This window comes from Schistocerca cancellata, chromosome 9, assembly GCF_023864275.1.
Source record: "Schistocerca cancellata isolate TAMUIC-IGC-003103 chromosome 9, iqSchCanc2.1, whole genome shotgun sequence".
Taxonomy (NCBI): Eukaryota; Metazoa; Arthropoda; class Insecta; order Orthoptera; family Acrididae; genus Schistocerca; species Schistocerca cancellata.
The window spans coordinates 97389641-97404411 of NC_064634.1; the positions used below are offsets into that span (position 1 = coordinate 97389641).

The 14771-nt window shown below is 46.4% G+C and overlaps 1 protein-coding gene across 1 annotated transcript in view; it reads right to left on the reverse strand.

Moving 5' to 3' along the window:
• Positions 1–1637: 1637 nt before the first annotated feature.
• Positions 1638–14771, reverse strand: part of LOC126100904 (protein orai-2-like) — a 125120-nt gene continuing 111986 nt past the window's right edge. Inside the window, exons 5-6 of the mRNA XM_049911571.1 lie at positions 10242–10403; positions 1638–2247 (exon numbers count right to left, since the gene is read on the reverse strand). Of these exons, the coding sequence (XP_049767528.1) occupies positions 1918–2247; positions 10242–10403 (492 nt within the window). The 3' untranslated portion in view covers positions 1638–1917. The remainder of the gene's footprint in view (positions 2248–10241; positions 10404–14771) is intronic.

Below are 14771 nucleotides of genomic sequence, written 5' to 3' on the forward strand. Positions count from 1 at the left end.
CACACGGCAGGGGAAGCGGCCGTTGTTATGCTCTACAAACGTAAACTTTTGTGATTTCCACCATCTTATGGATGAAAATACTGTATCGAAGTACAGATCTTTGGTACCTGGTCCTAAAAAGCACAGCCGTACTTGGTCCGGCATTGAGTGACGAGTTTGTCCTCGAATAGTTCTGTGGAGGAGGACAAACTGCACCGGCACGGCGGGTGACTAGGAGGACAGGAGTGTTCTGGCAGCTGGTCACAACAGCTTACCCTCCTGCGCGTTTTCACTGTCTATTTGAGGCTGTTACGTAGAGACGTGTGTAGCTCTCACACTTGAAAAACACTTTAAACCACAGATTTCTAAAGCTACAACTGTCTGCACATGCACGGAAACAAATAGTCTAGCAATACGGAAACTAGTTACGAAACTGTCGGCAAAAAGCAGTTTCCCTGAGATGCGGCAATATCGGACATATTATGAATCAAGCGACAGCGTTAGAAAATTCACAACACGAGAAGTATTTACATCAAATCGAGTTAATACGCTGTGCGTTATCACTAGCACAGCATCGCAAATTTAACTCTGACACAGACTTCTTTCTACTCCCCAGAAAACCATTGAAACTACCGCCATGAAGAAGTGATACATACTACTATAAGAACGAGACGAGTGTTCTTAGCGGTCTGGTCATTGTGTTAGCTATTCGTAACCAGCTTGTGGTTTGAGCCAGCATTAGGAGAGGCTATAATTCTTCACAGTACGGACGGCATACAGCTAAATGCTTTAACTCTGTCCCCAACATAATATTCTCGTCAGACTTACAAAGAACCGATCACATACTGGAATTGAGCAAGAAAACGGTGACACAGTGTTGAACTGTGCAGCGATTTCTGCATTCAATGTGAATTCATGAATATTGGCGTACTTCGAAATATCATTGTAGGTACTAAACCTTCGATTTTTTATTATTGTGCTCAGTTGATTGGGCGTGTTTGAATTTCTTCGGCGCTTTACCTCGCAATCTTTCTTCATCTTTCCACTTTACCTTTTTTTGCATTTATCAGATCGTGCTGTATTCTTCCAGGTTGGCTTTTCAGTGAAATTTATGTTCGTGAATAACTTACATCGACATTCAGCCTCGAATGACTTTATGCCAACACATTCTTTTCATGTCTTCATTAAGTTCTTTCGACGTGTGGACTACCAAATCGAAGTCGCCGTATTTGGACTACACAAACAATGAAACTGAAGCTGAGCGATAGAGTAGGTAGGGGAAGAGATGTTACAAGAGCCTCACATTTCTCGTAAGCGCAAAACATCTGTGATTACTGTAATTATTCGGCCCTGTCTGCCCACCGCCCTATCCCGCCATAACGGATGCTCTCGCCTTATAAAAGTTCATTAATATAGCATACGGAAGATGTTTTGGAATTTCAGAGCTTGCACGAGGAGAGAAACTGCCGTCCATAGAAAATCGTCGTTTGAGGTGCAATGTGTAGAATATTTCCTACATATTTCTCGTCAGGCTGATGTGAGACTTGACATGGTACTAGATTCCTGGACGCACTAACGTGCGGTTTTGGTTACACTGTTAGTGGCTTGCTAACACTATTACTGCCGTCGCGACTGTTATCGCAATCTAGAGGCGCAATCTAGAGGAGTCAAAACGACGGTGTTTCGTGTCTTCGCGTCTTCCGTGCTCATTTCTTCTTCCGACTTTGTCACTCGACACGGTCAGTAAATTCTCACAGCCTTGCATCGTTTCAAGTATCCGCATTCACTGGTTAAACTTTTGTTTCTGTTTCACGCACTTGTGCCACTATGCGTCCTCCAAAGGCTAAACTCTCTGACGAGTGGCGTGCAGCAGATTCAAAATAACGTCACAGCTCCGAGGCGCTGGGCAGGTTGGTGCACCGTCCGGCCGCCCCTCCCTCACACCTTGGAGTGGGCCAGCGTGGCCGAGTCGAGCTGCTGCTTCATGGCCTCCAGCTCCTGGATGTCGGCCACGGAGCTCTCGCACTTGTGCACGACCAGCTTGTGGTAGAAGTGCACGGCGAAGGCGACGAACACGATCAGCACGGGCACCACGATCACGGTGGCGGCCCACGCGGCCGTGAACGAGTAGTCCCAGAACTTGACCCAGCACAGGATGGCCACCTCGACCAGGAACAGGAAGAGCCCCAGCACCGTGGAGAAGGCCCACGCCAGCTCGATGAAGCCGCGCATGCGCTCGTGCGGGGACTCGCCCACCAGCTCCTGCACCTGTAGGCAACACCCACAGCACACCTCATTGTCTGCAACTGACGTCCTCTCTTTAAACCCAGTACACAATAAATCTGGCGGCTGGAACTAAAAATAGTTCACAATGTGTGTCAGCTATACTACTACATAAAGACAAGTAATAGTTTAACATTCAGTCTGGAACCGCGCGACCGCTACTGCGGAGATTCGAATCCTGCCTCGGGCATGGATATGTGTGATGTCCTTAGGTTAGTTATGTTTAAGTAGTTCTAAGTTATAGGGGACTGATGACCTCAGATGTTAAGTCCCATAGTGCTCAGAGCCATTTGAACCATCATACACTCCTGGAAATGGAAAAAAGAACACATTGACACCGGTGTGTCAGACCCACCATACTTGCTCCGGACACTGCGAGAGGGCTGTACAAGCAATGATCACACGCACGGCACAGCGGACACACCAGGAACCGCGGTGTTGGCCGTCGAATGGCGCTAGCTGCGCAGCATTTGTGCACCGCCGCCGTCAGTGTCAGCCAGTTTGCCGTGGCATACGGAGCTCCATCGCAGTCTTTAACACTGGTAGCATGCCGCGACAGCGTGGACGTGAACCGTATGTGCAGTTGACGGACTTTGAGCGAGGGCGTATAGTGGGCATGCGGGAGGCCGGGTGGACGTACCGCCGAATTGCTCAACACGTGGGGCGTGAGGTCTCCACAGTACATCGATGTTGTCGCCAGTGGTCGGCGGAAGGTGCACGAGCCCGTTGACCTGGGACCAGACCGCAGCGACGCACGGATGCACGCCAAGACCGTAGGATCCTACGCAGTGCCGTAGGGGACCGCACCGCCACTTCCCAGCAAATTAGGGACACTGTTGCTCCTGGGGTATCGGCGAGGACCATTCGCAACCGTCTCCATGAAGCTGGGCTACGGTCCCGCACACTGTTAGGCCGTCTTCCGCTCACGCCCCAACATCGTGCAGCCCGCCTCCAGTGGTGTCGCGACAGGCGTGAATGGAGCGACGAATGGAGACGTGTCGTCTTCAGCGATGAGAGTCGCTTCTGCCTTGGTGCCAATGATGGTCGTATGCGTGTTTGGCGCCGTGCAGGTGAGCGCCACAATCAGGACTGAATACGACCGAGGCACACAGGGCCAACAACCGGCATCATGGTGTGGGGAGCGATCTCCTACACTGGCCGTACACCACTGGTGATCGTCGAGGGGACACTGAATAGTGCACGGTACATCCAAACCGTCATCGAACCCATCGTTCTACCATTCCTAGACCGGCAAGGGGACTTGCTGTTCCAACAGGACAATGCACGTCCGCATGTATCCCGTGCCACCCAACGTGCTCTAGAAGGTGTAAGTCAACTACCCTGGCCAGCAAGATCTCCGGATCTGTCCCCCAGTGAGCATGTTTGGGACTGGATGAAGCGTCGTCTCACGCGGTCTGCACGTCCAGCACGAACGCTGGTCCAACTGAGGCGCCAGGTGGAAATGGCAAGGCAAGCCGTTCCACAGGACTACATCCAGCATCTCTACGATCGTCTCCATGGGAGAATAGCAGCCTGCATTGCTGCGAAAGGTGGATATACACTGTACTAGTGCCGACATTGTGCATGCTCTGTTGCCTGTGTCTATGTGCCTGTGGTTCTGTCAGTGTGATCATGTGATGTATCTGACCCCAGGAATGTGTCAATAAAGTTTCCCCTTCCTGGGACAATGAATTCACGGTGTTCTTATTTCAATTTCCAGGAGTGTAGTTTAACATTATTACCAAAAATCTCGACAACTTCTTTCACAATGCTCTAATAAATGTTCGGATGGAAATTTGCTACATCTTCATTATATACAGGGTATATAAATGTTTACACTATATAAAGGGGAAATATAATTAGCAAAAACTCGAAATATTCCTAATCAATTTACTGAAAACTTTTATGTGACACTCTAATAAACGTTTGAACAGACATAGACCACACATTTTTAAATATATGTGATGTATGAGTATATATACTACATAAGTGGGAAATGTTGTTACCAAAAATCTTGAAAAGTTCTTGACCAAATTACTTCAAATTTTTATGCAACACTCAAACATCCAGACAGACATAGGCTATATCTTTTTAACCGGTACATCTAATATCCTGTAGCATGTCCTCTTGCACTGAAGCATGCCTGTATTCATAATGGCATATTATCCACAAGTTCATCAAGGCACTGTTCGTCCAGATTGTCCCACTCCTCAATGGCGATTCGGCGTAGATCCCTCAGAGTGGTTGGTGGGTCACGTCGCCCATAAACAGCCCTTTTCAGTCTATACCAGGCATGTTCGATAGGGTTCATGTCTGGAGAACATGCTGGCCACTCTAGTCGAGCGATGTCATTACTCCGAAGGAAGTCATTCACGAGATGTGCACGATGGGGGCGCGAACTGTCGTCCATGAAAACGAATGCCTCGCCAATTTGCTGTCGATATGGTTGCACTCCCCCCCATGAACCATGGACCTTGCCGTTGGTGGGGAGGCTTGCGTGCCTCAACGATACAGATAGCCATACTGTAGGTGCAACCACAGCGGAGGGGTATCTGTTGAGAGGCCAGACAAACGTGTGGTTCCTGAAGAGGGGCAGCAGCCTTTTCAGTAGTTGCAGGGGAAACAGTCTGGATGATTGACTGATCTGACCTTGTAACAATAACCAAAACGTCCTTGCTGTTCTGGTACTGCGAACGGCTGAAAGCAAGGGGAAACTACGGCCATAATTTTTCCCGAGGGCATGCAGCTTTACTGTATGGTTAAATGATGATGGCGCCCTCTTGGGTAAAATATTCCAGAGGTAAAATAGTCCCCATTTGGATCTCCGAGCGGGGACTAGTCAAGAGGACGTCGTTCTCAGGAGAAAGAAAACTGGCGTTCTACGGATCGGAGCGTGGAATATCAGATCCCTTAAGCGGGCAGGTAGGTTAGAAAATTTAAAAAGGGAAATGGATAGGTTTAAGTCAGATATAGTGGGAATTAGTGAAGTTCGGTGGCTGGAGAAACAAGAATTTTGGTCAGGTGAATACAGGGTTATAAATACAAAATCAAATAGGGGTAATGCAGGAGTAGGTTTAATAATGAATAAAAAATAGGAGTGCCTCAGTTACACGACTCGCAGACATTTGCAACACGTTCGCGCTATTCCATGGGTTACACTAGACACAGACAGCTGGAGCACACTAATTCCTTCCTGGGGGGTATTGGGTGGCGACAGGAAGGGCATCCAGCCCCCCCTTAAACTCAACACGCCACATCCGATTAACCATGGCCGACCCTGCGTGACCGTGGGATAAGGCTCAGAAAGAGAGAGAGATTTGCCGTGGCTTACTGGGAAAATTTTTCATTTAAAATATCTCAGGCCTTTTTTTGTAGTAAATTCAAGAGAATGCTTCACCACCTGGACGATAACCAGGTCAGAAGCTCCGGTGTACAAACTGCAGTACTCTATTTGAAAACATGAGGTGAGGGACTGATTCTCTGATTAAAATATACGTCTCAAATTGGTAGCTTGGAGGAATGAACGGGTGGTGCATGCGGAATCCTTTTATGTGAAGGAATTCAATAAAAATGCTTTATTATGCAATTATAAAACTTTAGTTGGTCAGTTCAATGCAATTTTACATATACAGAGTGGTTAGAAAATGTCTGAGACGGTTGTAGGGATATTGCAGGGCAGACTGTACGGAGACGTAAATGTAAAGAAAAAAATTCGATACTTTGCGCCGTTTCCGAGTTATTTAGCATAGAAGTTAGCCAATCAGGACGTCGCGTGCTGACATCCAAGCGGCCTGCCAGAGGCGGTGTTACCCAATGAGCGCTTTCTGTGGTTAGCTGAAACTTTAATATGCGCGCGCGTCGCCCCGATTGGCTAACTTCAGCGCTAAATTACTCTCAGTATTCTTTAGGCCCTTGGTAAATTGCGCTGTGAGTTACTAGTTGTTGAAAAGTCAAGATTTTTCGGTGTATTCCATAAAACATGTGTGAGTTTTTTGGGGGTAGGTGCCTGCTGCTTGCTAACCATTTCTACCTGGGTCGGTGGCTCAGAGACAAAAAGCCAGATTTCGGTTTCAAAGGTCTGGGGGTTCGAATTCCGGTCAGTCATAGAATTTTTAACCGTCACTTATCACTTCTTCACTTCTTTCAATTCTGGAAATGTTTATTAAAATGAAAAGCGTCGAGTAGCAGTGTTGTTCGACCTACACGCTAACTGCCGTTCCCGCTATTACACGCCGGGTATGTCAGCTCAAAGCTCGGAGGAAGGCCATGGCATACCACCTCCAACAGGACAGTGCCTAGGAAAGCAGTGTGTTGGTCCAATAAACCTTCTGATTGACGACAAATTCACTTTTACTCTAAGTGTTATCATTAACGGTTCTGACAAGTTCAGGTCCATTGTACTTCTGCTGCCAAATGTGCTGATAAATTTCTTTGTTTTCTTATTACATTTTGTGTTGAGCACCTACGAAGCTGATTCCCCATACCTTGCACGTCACACTTAACAACAGAGCCATTGCCGTCATAGGTTCAGGACACGAACCTATCCTGCGAGGAGGTGAAGAGGTCTAGATTTTTTTGTGCAAGGCACAAACTACAGTTACACTCGCCGCGTGCGGATTAACTTCATACTCACAGCAACACGTGCAGGAAGTCACCAACTATTCGTCGCCAGCCGCAGTGGCCGAGCAGTTCTAGGCGCTTCAGTCTGGAACCACGTGACTGCTACGGTCGCAAGTTCGAATCCTGCCTCGGGCATGGATGTGTGTGATGTCTTTAGGTTAGTTAGGTTTAAGTAGCTCTAAGTTCTAGGGGACTGATGACCTCAGATGTTAAGTCCCATAGTGCTCAGAGCCATTTGAAATATTCGTCTTCACCACTCCACCACGAGATTACGGCCATAGTGCTTAAACCCGGGCCCACACCGCACGAGGCAGCTAACACTGATGTGGAAGCGGACGAGACGTCCATCATCTCGACACACACAGCGTCCACGTCACATGGGACGTGCTAGCTAACGTGATTTGCGACTCTTGCGTCTCCAGCGGTAGCTGTTGCTGTATCCGGCTTGCTAACCACACGCTTTGTTTACGAAAATGGACGCGTCTAAAATTCCTTCGCTGGCTCTATTAAAAAGCACAATTCCTCCATTGTCCCTATGCTAGTCATGTTGTCCTGTCTGCAGTACACACAGATAAAAACTTCAATATCCATGAATATATCATAAGACAAAACGGAAAGTTACATGCCCAATCAGTAAGGACATAAGCTTAGAAAACTTCACAAAATCTAAGATACTCACTCACGAGGGAGGGTGCACTTATATTTACATAACCTTGACTATTACACAAAGATTTATATTAATTACATCAGAAAGGTCGACACCTCTTAGAAAACGCGAAGGAGAAAAAGAATAGTCGGATATAGCAATACGCGAACCCTCCACACATTGTTTCGTAACTCGGCGCTTCTACCAACTATGTCTCCCTAGACTTGTACAACAAGCGACCTAGCATTTTATGTTACGATCTTCTGAAGGATTCAATAGCCGATACGTGATTAACTGACAATTACAACAGATCCTACAAAGAACGACACGTTTTTGACGAATGTTCAGTGTGCCGTTGCCTTAAAACAGCGTACTTTCATAACTCGCGATTTATAACACGAAAATAAATAAATAAATGAGAACATCCTTTAACCTCCAATATGACGTTTCCTGTCATTTTACTACAGCAAAACGTACCAATAACGACGCGTTTCTGAGTGATTCTGAATGTGCTGGGGCTTAGAAACAGCATATATCTATGGGGTATAAGTTATTATATAAAACCACTAATATGCGCTTCAGCTGAAAAAGACAAATACAGAATGGCGTCTAGGAAGTTCTGCTTGTGACGTAGCCAGCGCTCTTGCGTATAGTTGGTTCTAGTTTTAATACCACATTGGCGAAATATTGCAAATATTGCAAATATTCCAACTGAGGCAATGGCTCCTAAACGTGAAATGACGGGTACTGACACCACAAAACTCTTACAGCTCCACGTCGACGGTAGCTAACTCGCACCATGTGAGGACAGCTTAGGAGTAGAAACCGTGACTGTGTGAAATAATTACTTGTGCTACACCGCCGCCACGCACTTTATACTTGTAGTATGAAGACCGAGGTAGGTGGCGCAGTGGTTACGACAAAGGACTAGTGTTCGGGAAGTGGGCAGTTCGAATCCGCGACTACCTCTCAAGAGTGAGATTTTGCTTTAGCTCCAAAAATCGCTTAAGGTAAATACCGGGGTGGTTCTTTTAAAAGACGTGGATAATTTCCTTCCCTGTCCCCTCTCTAAACGAACTTGTCAAGTGGATATTAAAGCCCACTTTCCCTTTCATACTTTCAAGAATGATGTACTGGCAGTATTGAAGCAGTGAGGACGGGATGTAAGTCGTCTTTGGATAGCACCTTTGGTAACAGCACTGACGGAAATAGGCAAAGATCCCGGGTTCGAGTCCCAGTCCTTGTACAGTTTTAATCTCTCATTAAATTCCACTTACACCTATATTCTGATCAATTAAACGCACTGCTGCCCGTTTCGAGCATGTTCTGTCCATGACAAAGCGTATTAGCAGAGAGAAAAGATGTTATTTGATGATAAAATTACCTTTTCAATCTAGAACTGGCAGAGAGATTATGAAGCGTAAATCATGTCCACTGTTCTGTTGACTGACTGGTTATGATTGTCTCATGAGCGGGGTAGGGGGACGCTGGCTAGGGGAAAATAGCAGCTTCCAGCTAATTGTGATGGAGAGTCTGGAATACTACACCTCCTTGTCTGTGGATCTGAAAGTATGATGTATGTAGATTGTTCCTGCGTTAGCTGCTGTGCCAGTTGTCTTACTGCACACCTGCACACTGTGCGACGTATAAGCTTTCGTGGTAACACAGTGGAGTAGCAAGAGCAATCTACTAAAACTTTGTAATGCAGTAATGTAGACAAGATGGAAACCCATTATTTTCCGTAAAAGGTATGTGCATCTCCACTTGCTATTTTTTTACCACCATTGCACAGTCCCTGAGTTTTTCTGTCGAGAGTGCAGCTTTTCTTAACCCAAAATTTTGTCTTCACACTATCACCTCTTTAATTCTGTCCTTTCCTTACTGACACGGTCGGTATATGGCGCTAGATATGAAGTGTCAGCGGGCTGTGGCGGAGACGCGGTCATAAAAGCCACAGTTTTTCAGATACTAAGTTTGTTTGTTTTCGAGTAGTTACAAAATGGCTCTGAGCACTATGGGACTTAACTGCTGTGGTCATCAGTCCCCTAGAACTTAGAACTACTTAAACCTAACTAACCTAAGGTCGTCACACACATCCATGCCCGAGGCAGGATTCGAACTTGCGACCGTAGCGGTCGCGCGGTTCCAGACTGTAGCGCCTAGAATCGCTCGGCCACTCCGGCCGGCTCGAGTAGTTAACAGGCTCACAAAAAGATGAAGCTGATGCCAGAATCTACAGAGGAGGTGGGGAAATAAGTTATAATTGTTGAGGTACACAGTCTATGTGCAAAGGTCGTTGAAAATTTGTCCCTCTCTCTCAGTACGTAACATTCAGAGTAGTTCCGATTTATTGTGAGTGATTGCTTTTTTACCTTAACAAACCGTAGGGTGGGGGGCAGTAGTGAACAACAAACAGTACCAAATGGTGCATTTCTGAACGACTTATGTCATCACAAGTAGCAACAATACTAAACAGAAACAACTGTATACCTTCATCACTTTCAGTGCCACTACGTGAATTTTTTCTACCTTCTTTCATTACTAGCAAAATTATTGCGTATAAAATTTTGAATAAATCTAATATTTTAATTCCTGCCAGTGAAGTTATGAGTCACTGGCAACTCTTGTGTCAAGCGTGTTGGCCTCAGACAGGAGCGACGTCATAGTGTAGCAGTGTAGGACTTGCGCCTGTGGCGCGCGACGCGGCACGCACCTGCAGTTTACTGACGGCGTCGATGTTGGGCAGCAGGTAGGTGGAGATCATGAGCGCGAAGATGTGCACAGCCACCAGCACCGTGGTGCACACCGAGAACATGACGAACAGCCACTCGGGCACCTTGGTCGGCTCGTTGATCTGCAGCTCCACCATCGCCACCTGTGGCCCCAAAACAGACACGTCTCTAGAAATCCGCTAGGCTCCTGTATAAAGACATTTTGTTCTGTGTCCGACTATATAAGAGAGACGTCTATGTCGTACGTCAGTTTTCCGTGGAGACATAGCGCTGCAGTTAATCAAGTACAGGGTGACTCAAAAGAAGGAGCAGATTTCAAAATTTCTCACAAACGGCTACACTACTGGCCATTAAAATTGCTACACCATGAAGATTACGTGCTACGGATGCGAAATTTAACCGACAGGAAGAAGATGCTGTGATATGCAAATAATTAGCTTTTCAGAGCATTCTCACATGGTTGGCGCCGGTGGAGACACCTGCAACAGGCTGACATGAGGAAAGTTTGCAACCGATTTCTCATACACAAATAGCAGTTGACCGGCGTTGCCTGGTAAAACGTTGTTGTGATGCCTCGCGTAAGGAGGAGAAATGCGTGCCATCACGTTTCCGACTTTGTAAAGGTCGGGTTGGAGCCTATCGCGATTGCGGTTTATCGTATCGCGGCATTGCTGCTCGCGTTGGTCGAGATCCAATGACTGTTAGCAGAATACGGAATCGGTGGGTTCAGGAGGGTAATACAGAACGTCGTGCTGGATCCCAACGGCCTTGTATCACTAGCAGTGGAGATGACAGGCATCTTATCCGCATGGCTGTAACGGATCGTGCAGCCACGTCTCGATCCCTGAGTCAACAGATGGGGATGTTTGCAAGACAACAACCATTTGCACGAACAGTTCGATGACGTTTGCAGCAGCATGGATTATCAGCTCGGAGACCATAGCTGCGGTTACCCTTGACGCTGCATCACAGTCAGGAGCGCCTACGATGGTGTACTCAACGACGAACCTGGGTGCACGAATGGCAAAACGTCATTTTTTCGGATTAATCCAGGTTCTGTTTACATGATCATTATGGTCGCATCCGTGTTTGGTGAAATCGCGGTGAACGCACATTGGAAGCTTGTATTCGTCATCGTCATACTGGCGTATCACTCGGCGTTATTGAATGGGGTGCCATTGGTTACACGTCTCGGTCACCTCTTGTTCGCATTGACGGCACTTTGAACAGTGGACGTTACATTTCAGATGTGTTACGACCCGTGGCTCTACCCTTCATTCGATCCCTGCGAAACCCTACATTTCAGCAGGATAATGCACGACCGCATGATGCAGGTCCTGAAAGGGCCTTTCTGGATACAGAAACTGTTCAACTGCTGCCCTGGCCAGCACATTCTCCAGATCTCTCACGAACTGAAAACGTCTGGTCAATGATGGCCGAGCAACTGGCTCGTCACAATACCCCAGTCACTACTCTTGATGAAGTGTGGCATCGTGTTGAAGGTGCATGGGCAGCTGTACCTGTACACGCCATCCAAGCTCTGTTTGACTCAATGCCCAGGCGTATCAAGGCCGTTATTACGGCCATAGGTGGTTGTTCTGGGTACAGATTCCTCACGATCTATGCATCCAAATTGAGTGAAAATATAATCACATCTCAGTTCTAGTATAATATATTTGTCCAACGAATACCCTTTTAACATCTGCATTTCTTCTTGGTGTAGCAGTTTTAATGGCCAGTAGGATATGTAGTCAGTGTTAACACCATATGTTAAATGAAATTTGAAATTTGTGGTAAGGTCTTATGGGACCAAACTGCTGAGGTCATCGGTCCCTAAGCTTACGCACTACTTAATCTAACTTAAGCTAACTTTTGCTAAGGGTAACACACACACTGATGCTCGAGGGAGGACTCGAACCTCCGTCGGGGGGAGGCACGCGGTCTGTGACAAGGCGCCCAAGACCGCGCAGTCACCCCGCGCGGCTTATGTTAAATGACATCAGAACGGTAGCTTACTTCTTGCCACACGAGTCAGTTCGTCTCTAGGTATCGAAGTCACTGTTCCAGCAATTCGACGTCGCAGGTCTTGGGAACCCTCATGTATAAAAATCAGAGGGAGTAACTTCTGGTCACGTGGGAGGCCACGGACGATGAAACTCATCATTTGTTCCCCCTCTTCCAGTCAATCGTCCTGAAACGATCTTATTCCGGAACCGACGGGCGTGTGGAGAAGCGCAGTGTTGTCTTGCAGGAAGATGAGGTTACGTGAATCACTTTTGATGTTGGGGAAATAGGCATTTTTCTAACACGTCTGGATATGAGATTTCTGGAACAGTGTTCTCAATTTAAAAAAGTGTTCCATAAACTTTGTTCCCAGGAACAGTACAGAAGGCATTAATCCTCGGCGTGTCTCTTTCTTGTTGAACCATCGTCATAGGATTTTCACTCGCTCAAAATTTAACACTATGGCGATCAACAATATCAGAAAGATGAAAAGTGGATTCATCGTGAAAAAAAAAATCGTCTTCCAGAAGCAATGTTCTTTTCCACATTCTCTAGAGTTGCAGTGCAAGATTTGTACCTTTTGGTTTGGTCATCAGGCTGCAATGCTTGCAATATCTGCAGTGTGTACAGCCTGTTTCAGAACTCGCCATAGTGTTGGTTGAGAGATTTTAAGTTCGTTGCGTGTTCATGTCGTGGATTTCGCAGGGCCCCTTTCGTAAGTTGCGCGGATCGACATTTTCATCCGAACCTCATTGACGGACCGAGCTTTTCTGCTTCCAGATGTAACCTTTTTCTACGATTTTTCTATGCCAATCATGTACCTTATCATAACGAGGTGGCTTTTGTGGAATTGTTAGTGAAATGCCAATTGCGCTTTAACTGTGGGTTTAAATTTTGCTAGACGGTGTCTGCCCATCCTATAAAAATGAGCAACGATGTCAGTGCGATTCTGAATTGAACTTCTACGTGGACTGTTCTAACCTTCCAACTTTCCTGTGTCTAGGAGGACTGGACTTGTATTTCTATCTTTTGAGGTTAGTGAGCGGCATTCCTTCAAATAAGCTCCTTATTTTTTAATAAACGTTAATTTTTTTAAAATATCGGTTGCTTAAAAGGCGACAATTTTCGAAATCTTACGTTAAGATTTATAACTTTCTTGATGTGAGATACCAGTGTACTTGTGTAGCGGAATGAGAAATGTAAAGTAGACTCAAGTAACGGTTTGTTGTGGGGACAGTAGCGGCGGAACAGCACAGCAGAGGTTTTGTCTGTCTGCTAGGCGGGCTCCCGTCGTGGTGGCAACGAGTTCCCATCTCCGTCGCACAGTGTGCTGTGTCAAAACGCACGGGGTACGTTCGCCCTTACTGGTGCTGAGCGTCCTGCGTGATAAATCAATGATAACTCCTGGTGGTCACGGTAATATACGTGTATGATGTGGTAAAACCAAAATCAAATTGCGTTCTAGATGATATGAAAGCGTCTACGGAATAGCAGATGGCGAGCATGCGCGACTGCAGCGATATACCATATCGCCCTCGCTGCGTCCAGAGATGCTGCCTGGGCGACGCGCAGCAGCCAGCCGCTATTGCGAAGAATCGACAGCATCGATGATTATTACATTAATTGTTAAAAGTTGGCGTGGCGTTGCGTGTTTGTTCGTTTTAAATGGTTCCTATTGTACAACGAAAAGGGTTAGTTAGTTCCCGGATAGACCTCTCACCGACCAAGTGGTGGTAGTGGTGTATATCAGGTCTGATCTTATAGCGTTTCACTACGTGGCGTAGTGAGGCTACTCAGTTGACACCTAAGTCTTGGGATAGTGCACGGAATTTTGTTGATTATAGTTGTGGGAACAGTTTCGTTCATTAAATTTGCTGGGGTGAGTCCCGCGTGAGCCTGATTTAATTGAGAGGTTGATTTGTTAGGTGTTGAGTTTTGTGGAATCGGTGTGACTGATATCCCGTCTGCATTGTATGGAGTGGACGCGACGCGCCCAGAGGTAATTGGGTTGCCTGTCGTTTTTATTGAGGTGGTTTGGGTACTGTGCGTGTGTGTATCGAGAAGAGAAAGCCTCGAACACGTGTTGGTAGCTGTATTTTCAAGACCACTAGCTTGCAGCAGGCAGCGAATTGGCTCATAGAACGACGAACTGTTTCACTATACGGTGATGGTGTGCACTTATCACTGAGTAGACAAGCGATGGTAAATTGAAGGAACCATTTAACGAGCTACACGTAGCTAAACCAAAACTTGATTCAAGGTGACGAGTGGCCGATTTAAATGTTAGGGAACTTAGCGGGTCGCGTGTGGTCAACGCCTGAAGAGGTCAAGATTTGCTTTTAAATTGTAACTTAAGGTTAGTTGAAAAGTGGCGGTGACATTTAGGATTTTTGTTTGATTTTTTTATGACTTGTTTCCGTATTGTGGGGACTGATAATATACTTGCTGGCACTCGTTCACTGGTGATAACCAACGGGTATTGAGATACATAGAAGGAAAATAAATCC